Source organism: Pterocles gutturalis, unplaced genomic scaffold, assembly GCF_000699245.1.
Source record: "Pterocles gutturalis isolate BGI_N339 unplaced genomic scaffold, ASM69924v1 scaffold42633, whole genome shotgun sequence".
Lineage (NCBI taxonomy): Eukaryota > Metazoa > Chordata > Aves > Pterocliformes > Pteroclidae > Pterocles > Pterocles gutturalis.
In genome coordinates this window covers 9364-31521 of record NW_010121980.1, presented here as the reverse complement: position 1 = coordinate 31521, position 22158 = coordinate 9364, and the positions used below count along the sequence as shown (strand labels likewise).

The 22158-nt window shown below is 37.5% G+C and overlaps 1 protein-coding gene across 1 annotated transcript; it reads left to right on the top strand.

Annotated features, from left to right (window-relative positions):
* The first annotated feature begins 2214 nt into the window (after nucleotides 1-2214).
* Nucleotides 2215-16418, top strand: SLC22A16 (solute carrier family 22 (organic cation/carnitine transporter), member 16). The gene is made up of 7 exons (XM_010077391.1): nucleotides 2215-2696; nucleotides 5653-5770; nucleotides 7637-8186; nucleotides 10108-10235; nucleotides 10625-10734; nucleotides 11232-11331; nucleotides 16127-16418. Exons 1-7 carry the CDS (start codon nucleotides 2260-2262, stop codon nucleotides 16337-16339), a joined length of 1656 nt encoding a protein of 551 aa, XP_010075693.1. The 5' UTR covers nucleotides 2215-2259; the 3' UTR covers nucleotides 16340-16418.
* The last annotated feature ends 5740 nt before the right edge of the window (nucleotides 16419-22158 follow it).

Below are 22158 nucleotides of genomic sequence, written 5' to 3'. Positions count from 1 at the left end.
GGTCCCTTCCAATCTCTAATGTTCTGTGAGTCTGTGATTCTGTGATAATGACAAATATTGCAAATACTGGGATCCTGCTTCCAAATATGTGGCATTTTCTTAGCTAGTAGAAGATGTAACTGCAAAGCTCCTAGGCATTAGATTTGCTAATTTGCTTGAGGTCTTCTAGTCCTGATTTCAGTCATTCTGCATACTGCAACAACAGCCGAAGTTACTGAATTTGGTCTTGCTCTGCTATTTTTAAAATGTCTTTGTGTCTTTTGATGGGAACAATTAAAATGAAACTAGAGAAGGGGAACTAAAAAATGTTGCAGACCATATTTGTCTGCATTAATAGAAGGACAAGGGTTAAAGTTAAGAAAAATCTTGGATTTTTTTGTGGTCCAAGTTAGTCCAAGAGCTTTTCAGAGCAGGTTTAGCCTTGCTTTGGTTTATGGCTAGCTACTTTAGTCCTCAAGAAGCTGTTCTCTTCAGAGGGATTGATAAGCTGAAGGGATGCTGTGGTTATGTTTGGTTTCTTTTGACCATATCTCTCAAAAGGTTTGTTGGGAAAGGCAATCACCTGTGTGAAGATTGCCTTGCAGTGCCTTCAAGAGGGAAGTGGAGCCAGTTTTTGAGCTGCCACGGTGGGTTTAGCAATTCAACCCTCTCCTCAGACTGCTATGGAAAAGTCAGTAGAGCTGTTGTCAAGAGAAAGGGGGATGAAAAGTGCTGCATTTGAACTGCAACAATGGAAAGATGGGATAGGCAACTGGGTTTACATTTACCAAGGAAAGAAATAAGAATCACAAGATGAAAGAATGAGGATGGTGAATGGAGATAGGTTGTACAAGAGAACTGTTCAATTGTAAAGGTTAATTGGACATTAAGACAATGTATCCAGCAAATTCTATCTAAATCCTTTGGTTATAGGTAGTTTAGAAATTAATTGGAAATTGTGGTGACAGATGATTTTAAAGTCCTAGGCTAGTTACTTTGTTACAGGAATTTGAGGCTAGATTAGATCCATTTTGGAGAGGAGTGATCTAGACATCACATTTGTTACAGGGATTGGAATTGCTCTGACTTCCCACAGAACATTTCAAGGCAATTGTTTTTTAGGCATCATTTCTTATAACTTCATCAGAGATAGCCTCTGATAATTTTAAAAAAAGCTGCTTTTTTTTTTTTTCATACTATCAAGGCCAACTGCATACTGCAGTAAGGATGTATATATAGAAGCTCACTGAATGCTTCTTCAAATTAGTGCAATTCATTGGCCTTCAGGCAATTAAAAGTGGAGGAGAAACCAAAGCTATGTTGTTTTTCTGAACAGAAGTTGTACTAATTGTGTGCATAATTTTAACGTTTAATTGAGGAAAAGACTCCTTATGCTTAGATTGTCAGATGCTGTCTAGAATTTGCAGCCAGTGATACTAGAGTTCATTGCAAGTCTTTAGAAATTCAGAATACATGTGCAATTTATATCCTAAGATTTACTTGCATGTCAAGCATGTTTTAAAACCTGTTAAAATGCCAAAATTCAGGCTATGCATAAAACATTATTTTACCATGTTTGCTTTATGATACAATCTTTAACGGATAACTGCACACCCTGTTTAAGCCAAAACCCAACCCAGTTTACAGCTATGCTTTGGTATAAAACATTTCACGCTGTTCAGATTCTATCTTTCTCTAGGTATGTCTACATGTATTCTCTCTTTGTCTTTTGGAGACAATAAAGAGAGATGGAAGATAGATAGAATACAGTTCTATAGATAGAATTAGGTGAAATGAAGGGTGTAATGCAGTTGGTTTGTTTTATTTGTTGTGCATATCTCTATCCCTCAGAACCTGACGTTGCAGCATTTTGGTTTTTCTAACCATTCCAGTAATCTAAGGCCTTATTTTGAGGGGAGGTACTACAAAGAATTGAGGGTGGAAGGTTGCTTCAAACTAAGTGCTAAAGTTCAGAATTTTTTCTTTTTAAGTGGTCTTCTCAGTGTACGGCTAAACACAGGATGAAGAAGAGTATTGATTTCCTGAAAACATATTACTTCTGCTATGGGTCTTTTCTCATCTTTGGTCTTCTGCAGAGCTTAGCTGATATTGAAACAACACTATATAACAAACCACTTTAATGATGTCTCAATTTACTGATCCTAGCAAAATAATGGTTGATTTTTTTTTTCATGTATAGAGGACTTTTCTTCAGTAAACTTTTTTCTTTCCCTTTACAGATTTCAAGCATGTGTTTATTTTGCATCTGTTTTTCAAGCTATGTCATGTGGCATCCATTACTTAGCATCTGTGTTCATGGATGTTACTCCTAACTTTGTATGTGGGATCTCTGAAAATGTGAGTAGTGTTCTTTTCTACAACTCCTCTAAATCAAGTATAGAGGACATCTGGACGCTGTGGACATCAACAGAAAATTATATTGTAGTCCAGCTGGAAAATGGAGAAATTTGGGAACTTAACCAATGCAGCAGGTCCAAACGAGAAGTCAGTTTGGATCTGGCATATGAATACAAAGGCAATAAGTCCATATATTCTTGTTCTGATGGATTTCTCTATGATGATACAAAGTGGAAGAGCACTGTTGTTACTCAGTGGGATCTGGTCTGTGACCGAGAATGGCTTGCAAAATTAATCCAGCCTACATTCATGCTTGGAGTCTTGATTGGAGCAGTGATTTTTGGTGACATTGCTGACAGGTAAAGTTCCATCTTCTGAAACTTGTAGCTTCAGACTGCAGTAACTCCACCCATGTCTACCTGCTTTGTTGTTTTCATTCACTGTGTATTCATAATTAGGTATACATAATTCAGGAGGTTTGGATATTGTTTTATTCACAGAGGTGCTTAACTCAATTTCTTTTTCTGATAACAAGTGCTAATTTTAAAATACATTCACAAATCATTTGCTTTTAGAATTTTTTCCAACTTTATATCAGTCATTGTCCTAGGACTTGATCCCTCAAATTGCCCTGTGTGGCTAATATTTGCCCCTAAATTATTATTGTTTTTTAACAGGAATAGGAACAGTTAGTAGTAACAGCAACAGTAAAACGTGGGAGTAGATTTTCACCTCATTTTTAACGAGGAGAGATTCCTCACGGAAACGTAGATTCTTATTTCTGGGTATGGTAAACAGCTGAAGGGTGAATGGAAGGTTAGAAAGAATGTATTTTAAAATCACAAATTTCCTAACCTCTGTCATGAATGCAGCTTTGTGAGGCTGGTGCAAAGGCTTTGAGGGTTTGATTAGGCTCCATGTTATTAAAATAAACACCCATACACTATCTTTCCTTGTTGTCCAACTGTAGTTTTTCCCTGAGTGGTTAGCTTAAATTTCAGTGTCTTGAAAGCTAGTCCAGATAGGAGGAGAAATGGTTGACAGTGAGCTGTGCGGTAGATTCACTTATTTACCAGCATGTACAAAGTTCTGTTTGAGCATGAGGAGAGTCAGGCCGAGGACTCGACCCGAGCAGTCCCTTGCTCACAGCGCCAAGGCCGTCCTTCAGCCTGCTCCCCTCAGACACTTCCTCCCTGGGTGGTTTCTCAGGTCACACCGAGATCCAGTGTCACAGCTGGACTCAGAAGCAACTGTAAGATCCAGGATGTGCACCTGTATCCTCCTGCTTCTCTTGGTTTTCTCTCTCTCTACACAAACATATGTATTCCTACCTCAGAAGAAGGCCCAGACGTGCCCCTCTGCCCCCATGAGGGTCTAGTGCCTAAGCTACATTGTACTCGGTTTTGTCTCAGGCACTACCTATGTTTTGATTTGAAGGTTGGGTTAGTGTTATTTATCTCTTGCTATAAAGGAGCTTGTTGACTAACAGCTCTGTTAGGTGGAGGGTGAAGTTTTATCCCACAGCTAACAATATGAGAAGAAAAAGGAGTCCAGGTATGTTTTCTGCTTTTCCTTTGTTAACATAGTGCTACGGTGTTACGGTAACAACATGGGAATGCAAAAATAAAGATGATTTTTTTTTTTAATTTGGCTTTTAGAACACATGAAATCAATCCTCCCTCCTGATCCAAGTCTTTGTATAACTGTATTTAATACAAAACCAGAATATAATGCCAACATTTGTTCTGCATTTCTTTAAATCATTCATAGCTTTATTAATTAATACTCAGAAGTGATTTGTAAGGTTATGATCATACTGTTCTCATTTCCATTATTGGAATTGATTGGAATATTGAATTGGAATATTCCATTATTGGGATTGGAATATTGAATTTCCATATTCAAGCCACGGACAGCCAGTTAAGGTAATACACACATTCTGAGTTGCAAATTTACAACTGTAGATTTTACAGCTGAAAGTTATTATTTTCTGACACATCCTGGCTGGTGGGAAATAAGTTTGTGGGTTCCTCCCGTTCCCAATGAACAGATTTCCCAACAGAAGAGCTCTGACAGCTGGTACTCACTGGGATCTCTTCTGGCAGGGATCAGAGACCAAATGTGCATGACTCCAGGTCAGGGTGGGAGAAAAATAGGAGGGCACTGGAAACAACTTATGCCATGTGGCTGTTTGGACTACACCTCTTATTTACAGCATCACTGTCCAGGGTTGTTTTGAGGTAGTACTTAACACAGAGAAAAAATGACAAATGAGGTCACCCCTAATAGTCCTCAAACTCTGTACCTAAACGTAATACCAACATCTGTGAAAAGCTGTTCACAGTGGAGTAGATAATAAAAGTCCATGAGAATCTTATGAGGGAAGAAAAATTATTCCACGTTTTGTGTTACAGAACATTTGTAGACAGAATATAATGAGTTCTCAATAGAGTGTTGTACATCTACTGAAAATATCTAGGCTTTTCTCCTCAGATGAGCTTCTTATTGATAGCATGTGCTAGCGTGTTTAGGGACAACTGACTCTTCTTGGTGTGTTATCTCCCTGAGATATGGGAAGAAGATAAACAAATAAAAGTTGCTTTTTACTAAATGCCCTTTTTTTACCCTGGACATTACTCTGTTGTTGATGGGCAGCTAGTATTTGTCTTAGGGGTTTTTTGCTGTTAGTGTACTAGCTTATTGGATTTCTGTGTTTGTACATGCATGGATGTGTGCTGTGATGCGATCAGAAAATTTAGATGAAGTATTTAATTGCCATTAGAAAATTCAACTTTAAATTACTGGACAAAGACAGAAACATTTCATTGCTATCCAAATTGGTTGTTACTTTGACAAGAGATAGCATGTGTTATCACAGCTAACTTCTGTTAGAAGTTATTAACTATACATTACTTAATATAAAATATCTGAAAAAGCAGGTCTTGCCTACTGTCCTCAAGAAGAAGACAGAGTAAATTTGCAGGTTAGTTATGTACAAATTAAACTTGAAACTGGAGGGGGGCATATGTAATGCCCACTTCTGCATGTTGCTTCCAGCCAAGAAGAGTGGAATGGAAGTTACTTCCATAGGAGCTTCCTTTTTCTTGTGCTTAGCTGTAATTACTGAAAAATTGATAATTTTCTTTCTCATGTGGTGACGAAAATACAGGGCACTAATCTAGAGTTTCTGTGGTGAGTGAGAGCATTAAGTACGGTTTTTCAGACTCACTTCCAGATAAGCTCTCTGGAGTTGCAGGTGTGTTTTAATGGAATGTTTGTGGTTATTCATAATTTTATTACTGCTGTGAATTGCAGACTGGGAAGACAGCGTGTTATATGGTTCACAAGTGCCGGTCAGTTTGTATTTGGCATCGCAGTGGCCTTCACATTTGACTACTACAGTTTTGTGATTGTGCGCTTTCTCCTTGCTATGGTAAGAAAGGATGTTCACCCTGGATCTTTTTCTGTTGTTTCCTACCCCTTCTCAGGAAAACCTCCCTTTTGTTCTTATTTCCTCCCCTACTTCACTATTCTAAAGCCCCCTCTATTGCACTTATTTCAGCAGAGCAGGGAGAGTCTGAATGTTCTTGGACCACAGCACTTTTCTTCTTTGAATTAATAGAAAGCATCTGTATGAAGCAGTGTTTGGTACTTCCTCCATCCCAACCTCTGCTGGACTGGTAATTAAATACCAACTGTGAGCAGCAAACTCTGGATTCTGCATTGCAGCTGCTATTGCATTTCTCCTTATTGTCAGAAATGGGAGTATAATTTTCTTAAAATAATGAATCTATAATAAGTATGATTTTTATCTCTACCATTTTGAGTGATGGAGGGGAGATGCACATTTTCTCTTCCATGCATCTCTTTGGTCTTTAGGCTACATCTGAAGTACTAAATATGTAGGTAGATATGCTTAATACCTAAATGTTTATACTCTACTTAAGGGTATTCCAGTATATGTGTTTATGCATGTCTATACACATACTTAATATATATGTTTGATATATATCCAATATCTAATATATGTCCAGTATTTATATACATAGCAACCAATTTTAAATTACAATTTTACATCCAAAAGTATAATATTTGTAGTCTTTCACTATGTAATGCATAAAGAAATCAGAAAGCTACAATAAGAAAAATTATGTAAGTTATTTAAAGTACATTAGAAATAGGTTAATTTTTTTGCTGGCAGTGTATTAGTCAAGACAGGACCTTGCACCTGGAGATCCCTTTCACTCAGAAGGATTTCCTAGCAGGAAAAACTTCATGGGCATTTCAGCCTTCAACAGTGAGATCAACAGGAGTTGCTCTGCTGACTTCCTTGGCTGTTGATGCCAGGGGCTCTGGCAGTTTAGAAAAGCAAAAAGCTCTGATCAGACTGATGCTGTAGGTTCTAACTGCTCTCTGGGACTGATTTATGTGATGGAGGTCTAAAGCTCTAGCCCCACTGAATCAGTGAAGCTTTCCTATCAGGTTCAGTGGGTTCACAATCAGAGTTTATTAACTGGAGTATTTTTAACCAGAAAATGGATTAATCAAAACAATATACTGGAATATTTTCTAATCTAGATTTTCTAGCTGTGTTTTGAAATGTTTTGAGATACCAAGAGTTTGACTGTTACTAGAGAAACTGAAATATATATATATATATTCAATTATAGAGATATATTAAATGAAGAAATACTATAATGCAGAACATGCCAGTAGTTGCATTCCATTAATACATATGAGAACCTATAACCATATAAATGAGATTATTTTCCAACATTGTGAAAATTTGATTTTATGAGATAATTTATGAGGTTGTAGAAGGTAATTCTGCAGTTCCCTGACATGCAGATTATTAATAGTCTAGTTAAAAGCCAAGGTCCAGATTATTAGAGGTGTCAGTTACATCAGGGGACCTCATTTTCCCAGATGTTCCATTTATAATGTCATCAGGGGACATGATTTTTGGAGGTGAAGGGCTTTGTGACTTCAACAAATCAGGCTCTTTTTCAGGTGTCTCTAGCTGGCTCTCCCCCACTGCAGAGAAGCATCCAAAATCACTTCACATTTTTAAATATAGTGTCCAGGCAGCCTAAGGGTTTGAGGGAACTTTTTCTCCATCTGATTTGTTTTCAAGGTTGCCTTTTTTTTCCATTAGTGTGGGACATGCCAGTGCGGTGGCAATTAAGTGTACTCAAATGTGGAACATTTAGCTGTTTGTTTTTACTGTTAGCTGTTGCACATGAAAAGTAGATACAAACCTCTCTTTTTTTTTTTTTTTCTCTCTCTCCCATCCCCCCAGGTTTCAAGTGGCTATCTTGTTGTGGCTTTTGTTTATGTGACTGAATTTGTTGGCATTAAAGCACGAACTTGGGCTTCTATGCATGTCCATGCTTTTTTTGCTGTGGGAATTATGGTTGTGGCACTCGTGGGATTTTTGGTTCGGACCTGGTGGGTCTATCAGATATTTCTCTCCATAGCAACTCTTCCCTTTGTCTTGTGCTGCTGGATGCTCCCAGAAACACCTTTTTGGCTCCTATCAGAGGAAAAATATGAAGATGCACAAAAAGTAATTAATATAATGGCAAGATGGAATAAAGTGAGCACTCCCTGCAAAGTTTCTGAACTGTACTCAGTACAACAAGATGATCTAGTCAGTGTCAGAACGGGTGACAATGACACATCCTCAACAAAGAAGCACAACATCTTAGACCTGTTTTGTAATTGGCACATTGCAACAAGGACCATCACAGTCTGGCTAATCTGGTTCACTGGGAGCTTGGGGTACTACGTCTTCTCTCTCAGTTCTGTCAGCCTAGGAGGCAATGAATATTTAAATCTCTTTCTCATAGGTAAATATTTTTGCACTTTATTCTGTTTATGTCAGAAATAGAACATAACAGTTAGAAATGTCTATAGATTTGACAGCCAATTTTTTAACTTTGTTCATTCAATTACGATCCTTGTTCTCTAAGTTTCTTGCTAACAATTCATAAAGTTGACTGATACAGGAGGAGTATCATTCACTCTAAGTCTCACTGTTTCTGAAAACAAAGATAATTTAAAATTTGTTGGTGTACAAAATTCTTCTCTGTCTGTCTTTGTGATTGTAAAACCATATTCTACTTGTCTCCTCTTTGCCTACAAGCCTGTAGCAGTTCCACACAAACACCAAGGGAAGCAGACTAGCAACAGAAAATTCATGTGGCTGTTATAGGCACAAACTAGCAAAAGGAGAGAATAAAATTATTCCTTTAATCACTTACAGTTATGATATTTTGTGTCAGTCTGTATAGAAAATAGATTCATAATTCTCAGAAGCAAGAGTAATTTTAGTTTTCTCAAAAGCATATTTTTAATTTAGTTATTATTTTAATTTTGTTGGTCTGATTGTAATCTTTCTCTGGTATGTAAGTTGTTTATAAAGGCAATTCAGTGCATTTAAGGCCTGATCCAAAGTTTGTTAAGATCAGTGGAAATATTCCATTGACTTCAGAAGACTCTAGACCAGGCACATAGCTGTGAGCCAGCAGAGAATTAAATCATACGCTTCGCTTTATGCAACTCAGTGCTCTCAGCAAAGTGAATGTGACTATTCATCTATATAAGCACACAGAAGGACTGGGGCTCTCATGAATTCAGTTTGTGTTGTCACATATTAGAGTGTATTGATAGAGTGACATGTTGAAGAGTGGATGCTAGTATTGCACAGATAACAAAACTGTTACGGTGGAGTACAATGTGTAAGTCACCATATCCACCTCTTCCAAAACCAATTCAGGAGACTAACACACACTAAATAATTGCAACCTGCTTTTACCAACACAAGGCCAAAAGATTGTTTCCCAATATTATAAACATATCAACATACTGTACATGCTTAGTAAAGGAAAGCAGCATGTCAGTTCAAGGCTGTATCTTAAGTTCTCCTTTGATTTTACATTGGACATGGTAGCATTCTTCATGAGCAAGTTGGTTTAAAACGTGTCCAAACTGGCTTAGGCTCAATATGATTTGTCTAGGGGCAAATCGTGTTTAAACAGGGTTTGTAAATAGTCCTAGCCAAATGCCAGTTCCTTTAGAGCTGCAGCAGTTTTTCCCTGGAAGTAGACATTAGGAAGAGACTATCTGAGTGAGACTGGGATATTGTAAGCCAGCTGCCCTCTTTTTAATGGAGAAGAGAGAAAGCTGGAACTGCACTCTCTGTATTTAGGGAGCTGGCTCAGAGAAAACTGGACCTGAAGAAACCTTGCTTGCCTTTTCCATTGGGGTGATTTGGGGCTGAAGCTGGTGGAGGCACCTGTGGCTTTGGTTCTGTGTCCAGGTGGAAGCTGGCAAATCCTGAGAGATTTGTCAGTGTGACACCAGCAGTATTCCTTGTGGGCTTCCTTAAGCTGTTGATATGAAAAAAACCTGAAGCAAAAGAGCAGCAAATGGAGAGCTTTCAGCACAAGTGCCAGCATCATAAAAGCAGGACAGTGGCCTTGCTGTTTTCTATAATTTTCCACCCTAGAGAGGATTGGAGCTGCTCTGTGCTGTGAAACTCGTCTCTCCTGTCCTTCTCCATCCTCCATTACCATATTCTAGGCTGTATTTTCTGCCTTCTGTTGCCATTTCTGTTACAAAGTGAACTAGCCCAACACAGTGGTTATCTCAGAATTTCACTTAACTTATTACCCCCTAGATTAAATTAATCCTCACAAAGAGGAAGTTAGAGTTATAACATGAATATGTGTAACCGTGACTTAAACCAAAATAATTTCATACTGACAGGTGCTGTGGAGTTGCCTTGCTATATCATTGCTTGCATTGGGATGGACAGACTGGGAAGGAGAAACACACTCATTCCATTCCTTATTTTAAGTGCATTGATCTGTGTTTTAATTATGTTCATACCTCAGGTTAGTCACATATAATTGAAAGTGTTCCTATAGTAGAAATTTATTTTAAAGACTGTCTGTAGATGTGGCCACTCTTTCTAAATCATATAGTTGACTAAAGGCTGTTTTTAAAATGCGGCTGCCAGTCTAAGATAGATTTCTGTATTTTCAATACAGGTTTCACAGTTTCATTGCTGGAGTCACATGTAAAATGTTCCCAGGGCTTCAGTGAACCAGGACTGGTAAAAAGTTATATGGACACTAGTTACTTTTTGAGACAGATCTTTAAAAAGCAAGCAATAAGTATTGCTTATTATTTCAAGAAGGGTCACAACTTTTGAAGGATTTAAATTAAGTTTGGAACAGTGTTATTTTCTGGTGATTTATTTATTTGTGCTCTCTTTCAATAGGATTTCAATACATTAATTATTTTAGCAAATATGGCTGGAAAATTTTCAATAGGTGTGGCATTTGGCCTTATATATCTCTACACAGCAGAACTGTACCCAACAATTGTAAGGTAAGAACTTTCTCCAGCCATTTATTTTTCATTATTTTGCTGTTATTTCCTTTTCTTTGTTATGCTCCTAGGCCAGATCCATCAGCTCCTGGCATTAATGACAGTGGTCTGAAAAACTTGGGATGGGATGGGTTCCTCCACTGCTTCAGAGTTGTCTCGTATTTGACTGTACAATAAATTTTTATTTATTTTTCACTTCCATGTGGTTTCACTGAGGAACTAGAATAATACTCAATACTTTCTTAAATCTTATTTCTACCTTTCTTAAGAGTCCTGGTTGTTCATCTTGTGATCTATGCTGAATGATGATTATATTTTTAATCTTAATTATAGAAGCAGCTGAATTTCATTACAGTATAAATTTACACTGGTATAGCAATAACTTCCTAGGATAATTGCATAAAGACATGTAGCATCCTACTGATGTTTTAAACGTCTGTGCATTTCTGTTTGCTTTGTCTGCCAGAATTCTTTTTGGGTCTTTCTTTTATGTGTAGATCACTTGCTGTTGGAAGTGGAAGCATGATGTGCCGTGTAGGAAGTGTGGTTGCTCCTTTCTGTGTATATCTGAGAAGCGTTTGGATTTTCATGCCACTCGTAAGTATATATTTAAGTGGTGAATATTTCTGGTTTTGAAAAGGCATATGTGTCACTTGTTTTGTCAGGAACCAAAAGCTTTATTTTGAAAAGGAAATTGAACAAACCATTCCTGTTCTAAATTTTACATCTCAAAGATTAGTAACTTCATATTTGTAAAAAACATGCAAATGCCATGGTTCAACTCAGCCAGCAGCGAATGCCACACAGCCACTTGCTCACCCTCACCCATCCCTTGGTAAGGAGACTCATGGGTTAGAGTTAAGAACAATAAGGAAGGCCTTCCAAAAGATCAAGAATGTCTCATGCTTACTATACTTGGTCTTCAAAGCTTTCCCAAAGCTCCCTTTTTCCTTTTTTTCATTTATAAGAACTGAACAAAAAAATTCATGATATACAAAAAGAGAAGCAAATGGTACATTGATGAGGTTTACAGTGACTTTGACAAGCAACAGAACCTTGGATTCATTAAGCACATCCTACCTGTAGGTGACACCAGGTTGTGCTAATGTTAGGCTTTGTCTTCTACCACCAGTTGCCCCAGGAAAAGAGAGGTGGGACCATTCCTTTGTAGACTTTGGCCATTTTGTCTGCATTATGTAGCTTCAGATCAATGTTTGACAAAATATTTTATGTATTTCACAGATGAGTCACATTTCTTCATTACATTTCTGTTATGAGGCATTTGCTGCTTGGAAATCCTGCAGCTATTCAATCCTTTTTTTTCTCCTGAAGGATAATTTATCCCCATATATGTAAAAACATAAGGAATTGCAGAGTTTATATTAAGGTTTTAAGTAGAGAAGAGTTTATTAACAATTTTAAAATAGTTTGAGTTCTTTCAAAACCTTTTAGAATTCACTGTAACTAGCACACAAATATTATATGTAGATTATATGTCAGAACGTGACAATGTAATGGGATGTGCCTTTAATCTAGATTCTTCCTCTAATTTTGTCTCCCACCCAGGAATTTCCTGAAAAAATAGCATTGTGTTCTTTTGATTTTGCAACTCTAAAATCTTCAATGATAGATGCTAGAGATTGGTTTCAAAGAATTCTTGGGAACTTGTTTCATTATTTAAATTAATGACTTCCAGTTGTTTTGGATGAAAGTTAAGAGGATGAAGCAGACCACAAATTAATTTATTCCCTCAAGCTCCTAAAATATGTTTTCTTTCTTAATAATGGCACCATACAAGCCAAGATATCATCCCAGAAAAGGCGAAGAAACATTTGCACAACAGAATGGTCATGGGAGAACACTCTTTTTCTCTTGTCAGAGTTTTGCCTTTAGTGTCTGAGATAAGTTTTATCTGTGCAGAAGTGCTGCAGTTAAACCACAGATGGGGAATGCTCAGACATGCTGGAGAGCAGTGCAAATGGCAGTATAAACAGAGGAATTATTTCAGCTATGAACAACTCTCAGTATACAAAAAGTATCCAGAGTATTTGTGGAGTTGTGTAGTAGTTCACAGTTAATATGGTTTCATTATTAGCTCCTATGATAAAACATTTGTCAGTTTATTAAATAGGCTTGTCTTGAGTTGGAGCGTAGCGTGCCAAGCCTCAGGTAACGTAAGTGTTTTGGAATGGAAGTGAGATTGAATGAATTACATTTGTAAGTAAACTGATATACATCATGTTAATCTATTGTATACACCACACATTGTCAAGCAGTTACTACTGCTATTTGTTTGACAGTCTGCCTCCTGTACAGTTATGCCACCTGTGAGTAACACAAGCATCTCATTTGAATGCCTATAAATCTTGAATAACTTGCCAAGTATGCTTTTCACGTGACAACTTTCTAGAAAACTTGGGAGTAAAGCAACTGCTCCATGTATAACCTATTTTTGTTTCTCAGCTGTTAAGAATTATGTTACAGTAGCCCTTTAACAGACTTGATTTTTCTCTCAGATAAACCATAAATTATAAATTAAAAAAAAATCCCTCCACTGAAGTCAGTAAAGTTAAATGAATGCAAATCCTGGGTCTTAATACTAGTGGATTTTCAGGACAAATTTTAACTTTTTTTTGTTGAAGTAGGAATTTTGTAAATAAGATCATGTTTTAGATCGGTTCAGAGACATAATCATTTTTTCTCAGAAGTAAAAGTGTTATTTTATAGAGATATTTAATTCAAATTGTCTTTTGTTCTAGACTAGATATATTAAGTCCTGGTCTTAGACCACTGTGAAATTAAAATTATTGCTCCAGGTAGGGAAGAAGATATTGAAAAATGGTAGTAAATCTCTCTTTGAAGTTGTTTATGGTAGCTGTTAGAAGCTGCTACCTGTACTGAAGTGTTGGGAATACTTTGACTAAGCAGAAAGTCCCATTTCAAATTAAGACCTAGAAAAAGCAATGACTTTGAGAAGGTACTCCTGTCAAATTAACTTCAATGGAACTTAAGCATACTTAAATACTTTGTACAATAGTACAATTTAATCCATAAGCTTTTAACTCATTGACTATCTCAGAAGAACATTTTCTGATGCAGAATTATATATCTAAACCAGTACATACATACAAAATGTACACACTTGTTATGAGCGAGCAAAGAGCTAAATTATGTCAGATGCCTCTTGAAGAAGTATACCAAGATAAGAATTGCTTAGACTAAATGTGAGTAACTTTGTTGATAAGTGTGCTTACTGCCCCTGAAAACGTAGATGACATTTGAGAAGTCCTTTTGTTAATATACTGTGACTTAATTGTTTCATATTCTGTCTTTCATAGGAAATACTGGAAAATGCTTTGTAGGGTCAGAGGAAAGGGAAACACACTGAATTAGTTGGCATGCAACAGCTTTCACATTGAAAAAAAAAACTAACACGTGGTGGAATAGAGTTAAGGGAGCTGAGATGAAAAGGCAGGAAAGATGGTGGTGTGTACGCTTGCAGAATAGAGAGAGTTCGCAGGGGAATAAGAGGTAGGTTCATGAGGAAAGAAAACATGAGAAGAATGCAAAGTGTCTGAAAGACTAACCGAAACAGAGAAGATACACAACTTCAAAGCACACAGTGTTGCTTTAACCTTGTTCTGTTGGGAATCAGTGGTGATCCTGTTCTCATAAACTCCAAACGTATGGGTGTCCATAAGCTTCAGTATCCTTTACAGACCTCAGTATCCTCAAATATAGACTTATGACAGCCTAAAGGATGTGCATAAGAGAGGTTACTGTGGAACATCTGCCATGTGCCAATTCATCCTGTCTTGCCACGGCAGAAAATAATGTTTTAATAACGGAGAAGAGTTTTGACACTCAGAGGTGAGATTTTAATATTTTGGAATATATTTTTAAATATCACTTATGCCACATATATATATGTCTGCAAGGATTTCCCTCTGTTTGTCACCCAGCGCCATTTCCTCTGGTCCTATTATTGCTAGGATTTTTTTTTTTTAAATTTTTCATGGTAAGAGCATGACTTTTATCTTCACTGGAGTTTGTAGTATTCAATTGTATTTTTTATTTTGTCAGCCTCTATATTTAATGCAAGTGCAAACAGAGGAGTGTATGCAACAGTGTGAATTCTGCTTCTCAGAAGAGGGCTTGAGACAACTTCTTTTGTAGGGAGGTGGGGAGCAAAAGCAGCACGGTGTATGTGCATGAAAACAGCACTGTTCACAGTTACAATGGAGAATCCCAATTTTAAAGCATCTTTCTGATTTAAGGAGAAAGTCTGGCTTAGCTGCTGATGGTAGCTGGCCAGTACTTGTCTCAAGCTCTGTGTGAGACATAGGCATAGTAATTCCAAAGCGCTCTCTCACACTTGGAAATAAAGTATTAAACAAACAGGACAGACCTGAGAATCAGCACAGGGTGAGATAAGGATAATACAGTATCAAAGTGCACACTCATAAAATGGAAAAACACTGAGGCCAGGCACGATGTGCTCTGTGGAAGCTTTTATATAAAGAGAGATTAGGGTAATTTATAACTTGGCATTGGAAGAATGTCAGGGTTTTAATGCTGTTCTGTACTTCAAAGGAGGAAAATGTGAATTGTTCTCACTGAACAGGGCACAGAAATGAAGGGAAGGAAAAGATACTCTGGGGCATGTGTGTGTTTCTGCATCTACCCCACATGATCCTGATCCTTGCACCACTCATGCTGTTACGGAATGGTGAACACAATGGACAAATCCAAGATGTGATCCCAGTGCAAACAGCACTAGATGTCTGCACCTCTAACAGATCTTTGAAACTGCAGTTTAGCAAAGTATTCCTATTGAGAGCCAGATTAATTATCTGCTGAGGTGTTTTCCTGAGCAGGGATGTGCACTTCCGTGGCTCCAGGCCAGTGAGCCATACTGGGAAATTCTGATCTGGCTGTGTGCAGGAGGAACAGGCATATAGGTATAGTGGGAATAGGTTCAGGAGCTAGAGTGCAAACTGAGATTACAGGTGGCAGGGAAATTGTAGCTCTGTGAACATGCTTGTAAAAATGTATGCAATCCTAGAATCAGTTCTTAAATTCATACCATAGTAGAAGTACCAAATGAAGATATATGTATGTTTTCTCAAGCAGAATTATTCCTGCTTGTACTGTATTGGTCCCTTGTGGAACAGAACACTTCACTTGCTCTTCATTAATTCTGCTGCATAATCTCTCATTTATGCAACAAAAAAAGGCAGATCTTTCATACAGTCAGCATTTAAGATTTATGATCTTTGCTTTACATTATGGTTCCTTGTGCTTTATTTTAAGTGTATTTTCAGGCAAGATCAAAGATACCCATAACTTGAAAGACACTTCTACCTTTACAGCTACTGTTTATTTCTTCTAGTTGCTTGTTGGAATCATGGCTCTTCTGAGTGGAATATTAACAATAATGCTTCCAGAAACACTGGGAAAACCACTGACTAATACTTTGGTGGAAGCTACAGAAATGGGAAGAAACAAGAAAAGCTGTTCCGGAAAGACTCATCCAGCACACAGTGGTGCGGCAGTAGAAAAAGTAGAGATGTTTGGTCAAGAAACAGTCAGCACTGAGAAATAAAGCAACAGCAAAATGGCTGTTCCCAATTTTAATCACGGTTAAATTTATAAGATATCTTTATATAAATGTGACTATTCTATAATATCTGTGCCTTTTAATTTGTATCCAGTCTTGCCTTTTCAACAGAGCAAGTATATAAAACCTTTTCCCCATGACTGAGGTACTGCAGAAATTTTGGTAGGATTTCTAGATCCCTTGTCAGACTTACACAGATTTTAGAGAACCTGTCTGATTTGATGTGAGCAGTTGGAATGATTACCCTAAATGCTGAAACCTACCTGATTATACATATGTAAAAAACATGACAATTCTTTGCTTCACATTTTCTGCAGTTAGATTTGTAAACTCACCACAGAGTGCCTTGTCCACTCTTGTCCTGTTGCAGCTGACAGCTACAGGCTTGAGACTTCAAAACACTGTAAACTCAGACAGTTATGATTCAGGAGAGAAGACTTAACATTGCATCAAATCATATAAATAATTTCAAAGTTAAACTAATTTATTCTTTTTCTTTCAAATTTTCTACTAGAAAATGTGCCATTGCTAACAAAGTATTCTGTGGAACAGCTTCCGACTGAAAAAATAATACTAAGTTTGCAAAATGTGCAAATAGTTTGTATACTATGCATTCTGTTGAATGGCAAATGTATTTTTATTAATGGTTTAGGAAAAGTTGTTCACTTGATCTACCGCTGTCTTAGTAAGTTATTTTTAGTTTAGGTAAAACTAAAATGCCTGATGCCTTTGAAAGTCATATTCATTCCAGACCATTATTTCAGTGCTCCCCTTCTCTCTTATTTCAGCTCAGATCCAGCATCAGATTTGTCATAACTTTCAAGAGCTACACCAGCAAATTTGCCAAATGCCTCCATCAAGGCCTTCTCAGTTCTCAATGGAAAAGAATAAATGGCATATAGGTCTTTTTCAGATTCTCTGCACAGAGGTGGACTTAGTTATTAATGAATTATTAGTAGATGTGGTATCTACACACCATTTTTCTCATAGACCAGCTGTCTGTAGCTCATTTTTCCTTATACCACACAAAATCAGTTAGAAAAATATAATTTCAAAAATGGTAGCTGGAGGACACTGATCAATAGAAGAGTTACCAGTTACTCTAGTAGTTTTAGTCCAAGTGTCTGTAAATGTCCCATTATTGTTACAACTCGTGCATCAACACTTGATTGCTGATGCAGTGATCATGCCTTCTGACAGTGGACCACAGAAAACTGATAGGTAGGAATGCATCATTCTGGCTGCTTTTTTCATGGCTTTCTGTCCCACCTCCCCTTTTTCAGTCTACCTCCAGACCTGGGTTTTCTTCCTTGCCTAAGGATCTGTATCCTCTTCTCTCAGCCACCCTTGGTTTGAGGGGGGTGGCACAGGAAGCTTCTGTGTCTGACAGCCCCCTCTTGCCTGGCCTGGGCTGTGTGAACCCTGTCATCCCTGCTTTGCAGTGAGAGTTCTTCTCATCTTAGGCACCTACTCTCATGCTAGCTGGTATGATCTCATCAAAACAAACCCTTGTTTACATTTTTGCTCTGTACCCCAAAATAAGATATTTATATCACTGTAGATATATATTCTATATACTGTAGAGTTTAATGGTGACATTTTTCAATTCAATCTGCACAGTCATATTAGTTTCAATTACTTCTGAAACCAGAATAATGGTTTATATCCCCTTATAAAATACTTTTTTCTTCACTGCACTGTCCTAGAGTGTCAAGAAGCGTTTTGGTCCTGGTATTAGGACAAAATCATATCCTATATGAGGACTAACATGCTCCAAAGCCGAGCAAAAATCACTAAGTTTAAGTTCAGGGAGTTTTTGTGTGATAATAACATGGAAAGCAGAAAGGGATTTTTGTGCTCCCTCCAATTCTGTGGGTGTTCCAGTATTTGCAGAGAAAACCTCTGAAGAGAACAGCATGGAATCATAGAATGGTTTGGGTTTGAAGGGACCTTAAAAGATCATCTACTTCCAACCCCCCCTGCCATGGGCAGGGACACCTTCCACTAGACCAGGTTGCTCAAAGCCTCATCCAGCCTGGCCTTGAACACCTCCAGGGATGGGGCATCCACAACTTCCCTGGGCAACCTGTTCCAGTGCCTCACCACCCTCACAGTGAAAAATTTCTTCCTAATATCTAATCTAAATCTACCCTCTTTCATCTTAAAATAGTTACTCCATGTCCTGTCATTACACTCCCTAATAAAGAGTGCCTCCCCATCTCTCCTGTAGTCCCCCTAAAATACTATGGCTTCTGTCCAGATGTGTTAGTTCAGCATAAACATGTTCTTAACCTTACCTGCATGAGTAATCCCATCATTATTCAGAGAATGACTCAAATGCATTCTTTGAAGATAGGATTACTCACGCTGTGGCTTTTTATTTTGCTGAAGAGCAGACCTGGTAATCTTCCACTGCTTTCAGATCCGCCTCTACTTCTCAGAGCAGAACAGCTCTCCTTATCTGCAAGATCTGTTGCCAAACCCCACATGCCCTGCATTAAACAGGGGTTGAACCATGCAAAAAAAAAGAAGAGATCATGCAAACCTAACAAGGAATTAAACTGGTGTTGTCTACATTGCAACCACCCTCCCCCCCCCTCTCAGATCTCCAAGCAATTGCATTATTTTGGAGTTCTTTCACACTGATACTCCCTCTTTTATTAATGCAAGTCCTATCTTAAACTCCATAGCCTTGAGTGCTGGGAACAGTACAGCCTACTTCTAACAAGGTACTAAAGAACAATTAAAATTATTTTTTCTACTTCCTTACATGCTGAATAACTGATTTGGGGGTTATCCTGCTAAGAACAGTCAATGCATGTTATGTGTTCCTTTGACTTGAGGGATTCAGGACCTGGTCATCTGTAATCAGTATACATAAGTTAAAGAAAAAAAAAAAAGAAAAAAGAAGAAACTTAAATGTACTATGATACTGAGAAATCCTTACAGGCTAAAACTTAATGATCATTCTAAAACATTATGTAGCTTGATGGCTTTTAATCCTGAAAGCCAGCTCCTCCTGTCACTGAAGTCAGTTGGTATTTGGTCTTTGATTCAATTGAGACCTGAATTTCCCTGAACTAATGATGTTACTTTTTTTTCATGGAAATAAACAGTTTATTGATCTACAGGTACACCTTTTGTGATTTTATGCATGAATAGCTTAGAGAATGCCTTAGGGTATCCTGTTCTTTAACCTGAGGAAGCGTATTACTGTAAAAAAGGAAAGAGCATGTATCTATACATCTCTAGCATTTATGTTTGCTTGTTTTTTCCATATGGACAAAAATATGTTTAACAGTAGTCATACATTATAAATGTAGCACAAACAGGATGAGTTGATTTCTTTCTCTTAGATATTCAAAGATAACCTAAATCCTCTCGCAAGAGAGCACTGAGTTTGAGAACAAATGCTTCTGTTCCCGGGGTGGGGGCATATTTTCCTCTTGTTGCTCATTAAAAGAATTCCTTTTTATAGTTTCTTATCTGAGTCCTTAAGTTCTTTAATGTTCGTATTTGTCGTCTCTATCTTAGTGCACATTTGTTGTGCTTATCAGTGTCTCGCTTTACATAATGGTTTTATGAGATACTGGATTAGAATTCTTATCTGTCTAAATTGCTGGTCACTATTGCACCATAACAAATGTTTTTGTCCTAAATTTGATATCATATTTTATTAGATAGTCTTGCAATTTGTTAAGAACATACCTTCTAGGTTAAATATAGGAATGAAAACAATTGTCATTAGTTTAATGATAACTGAGAAGAAATAGTGAGTGAATGTGTTTGATATTTTGAATCTGTATTTTAAACAAATGTATTTTCTACTTTAATAACTCCCTTCAATCTCTTTGTGCAAATTTCTATAGTTTAAACACCTATGTAGAAAAAAAAAGCTATCCAAACTAGGTGTGCTCTGTGTCAAATGCTTTGGGTGGTACCCTGAATGTCTGAACAAGAGAGTGAATCCTGCCTGAAGGCTGAGGGCTTTTGTGTAATGGCTCTGTGAAAACAGGAGATGGTCTGACATCCCAGCGCTGCGATGGAGGAATCTGGCATTCTGCTGTATCCTTCACAGCTTATTTTTACTGGCTCCTAATGTGCAGTCACTCAGGAAGCGTCCACAGCATTGCGCAGCATGAAAGGCCCGAGAGTGCCTTTTGCAAGGGCTTATAAAATGCAAGGTCACTTGCACCACAGAGGTGTGATGCCAGAAAGGCATTTGTGGCTGCAGAAAGGAGGGTCTGGATTCATCCAATACCCTTGTACAAACATATCTTAAAGATGCTTGTCTGAATCCCACAACAGATTCATAGGGGTGAAATTAAACTAAAAAAAAAAAAAAAAAAAGTGTTGACAAAACCACAAGTTTATTTTATCAGGAAAAATTCTAGTAACTGCAGTTTAGCAGTATCTGCATTGTTACATCTCTCATGAAGAAAGGTTAGAGCACATCTGAGTACTGGTAACCTAATAATTTTGTACAAAACTTTGTACCAGGTAGAGTGTGCATTTTGGTAACATGGGGTAAGTATGTACTTAAAGGAAGGAGTTTGTTTGCCTAGAATATGTGGGTTTAGTACAGTATATGTTAATGATTTTTCATGTGTATTTATTATCTGCAATTATTTGCAAGAATAAAGTCAAACACGTTATTTAATCTTTACACCTTTAGGTAACTTAATAAACTCCTACCACCAACTCTCAGTTGGGTACATGCTCCGTTGCAGGAGCAGGGCTGGCGCTTTGGCATTCCACAGAGATCCCATGGTTTAGGCTGGCAAGTATCATGTGTTTGTCTTTTCCCTGTTTGTGTTTGCACGTGTAAACCAAGGTTTGGGTAATGTGTTAGGCAGTGACTATGACAAAATGTGCATTAAAAATGTGACGTTTTGCATTTGCAGGAATACTGTGATTTTTTTTTGCCTTTATTTGTATAAGGTGGCTGGGGCAGTAGTCGCTTGGACAAATTCAATAGTGACAAAAGTAGCTGCAGATATTGTAGAATAGGTATGAACTGATCAAAAGAGAGCATAGTGACTGTAGGAATGACAAAACAATGTAACTTGTAACCCATTGCTGTTCAGTGGATGTGAAAACTATGCAACTTCCTCATGTTGAAATTGGAGTGGGCAGACAGTGCAAAGAAAATGAGAATAACAGCAATCTATAGCCCTGTTATTTGTGATTTCTCCTCTTAGCCCTTCTCAGGAACCTATTTATTTTCCAGTTCCGTTAAGTCTCTAATTAGTACAAATTACTCAATTTTCCATGCATATTTTATTAATCTTATGTTTTCTGATCAAGTTACATCCATCACTTGGCTTAATTGTTCATGTTTTAATGGCTTTATATGTCCTTGCCAAGAGATTTAAGTTCCTCCCTGAAAGTAACCATAGTGAATGGTTCAAATACTTGTTTGATAAAGTTGAGAAATTTGATTCATCCCTGATACACTGATTTCAAGAGCACTGAGTTCAATCAAGCTGAGAAAAATCCAGCCTAAAAAGTATATGCCAGAAATGGGGAAGTATCCTTTTTTTAATATGACTGATATGTAAAAATGATTGCAGAGAGGTTTGTATACAGAACGAGCTCTTTCAAAAATTACTAACCTAGGTTTTTGAATAATCAGAAGTAATGGGGAGTATCTCATTTACTGACAAACCAAGTTTTCCCTCTCTGTGTTCCTGTCTAACACACAGGCTTGGGTATTGCCTGTTTGTTGCAGATGAATAGGATCCAGCCACAGATCGCTCCCAGGCATTTAATTATTAGTGCTGCCTCATAATGTTCCATGTGGA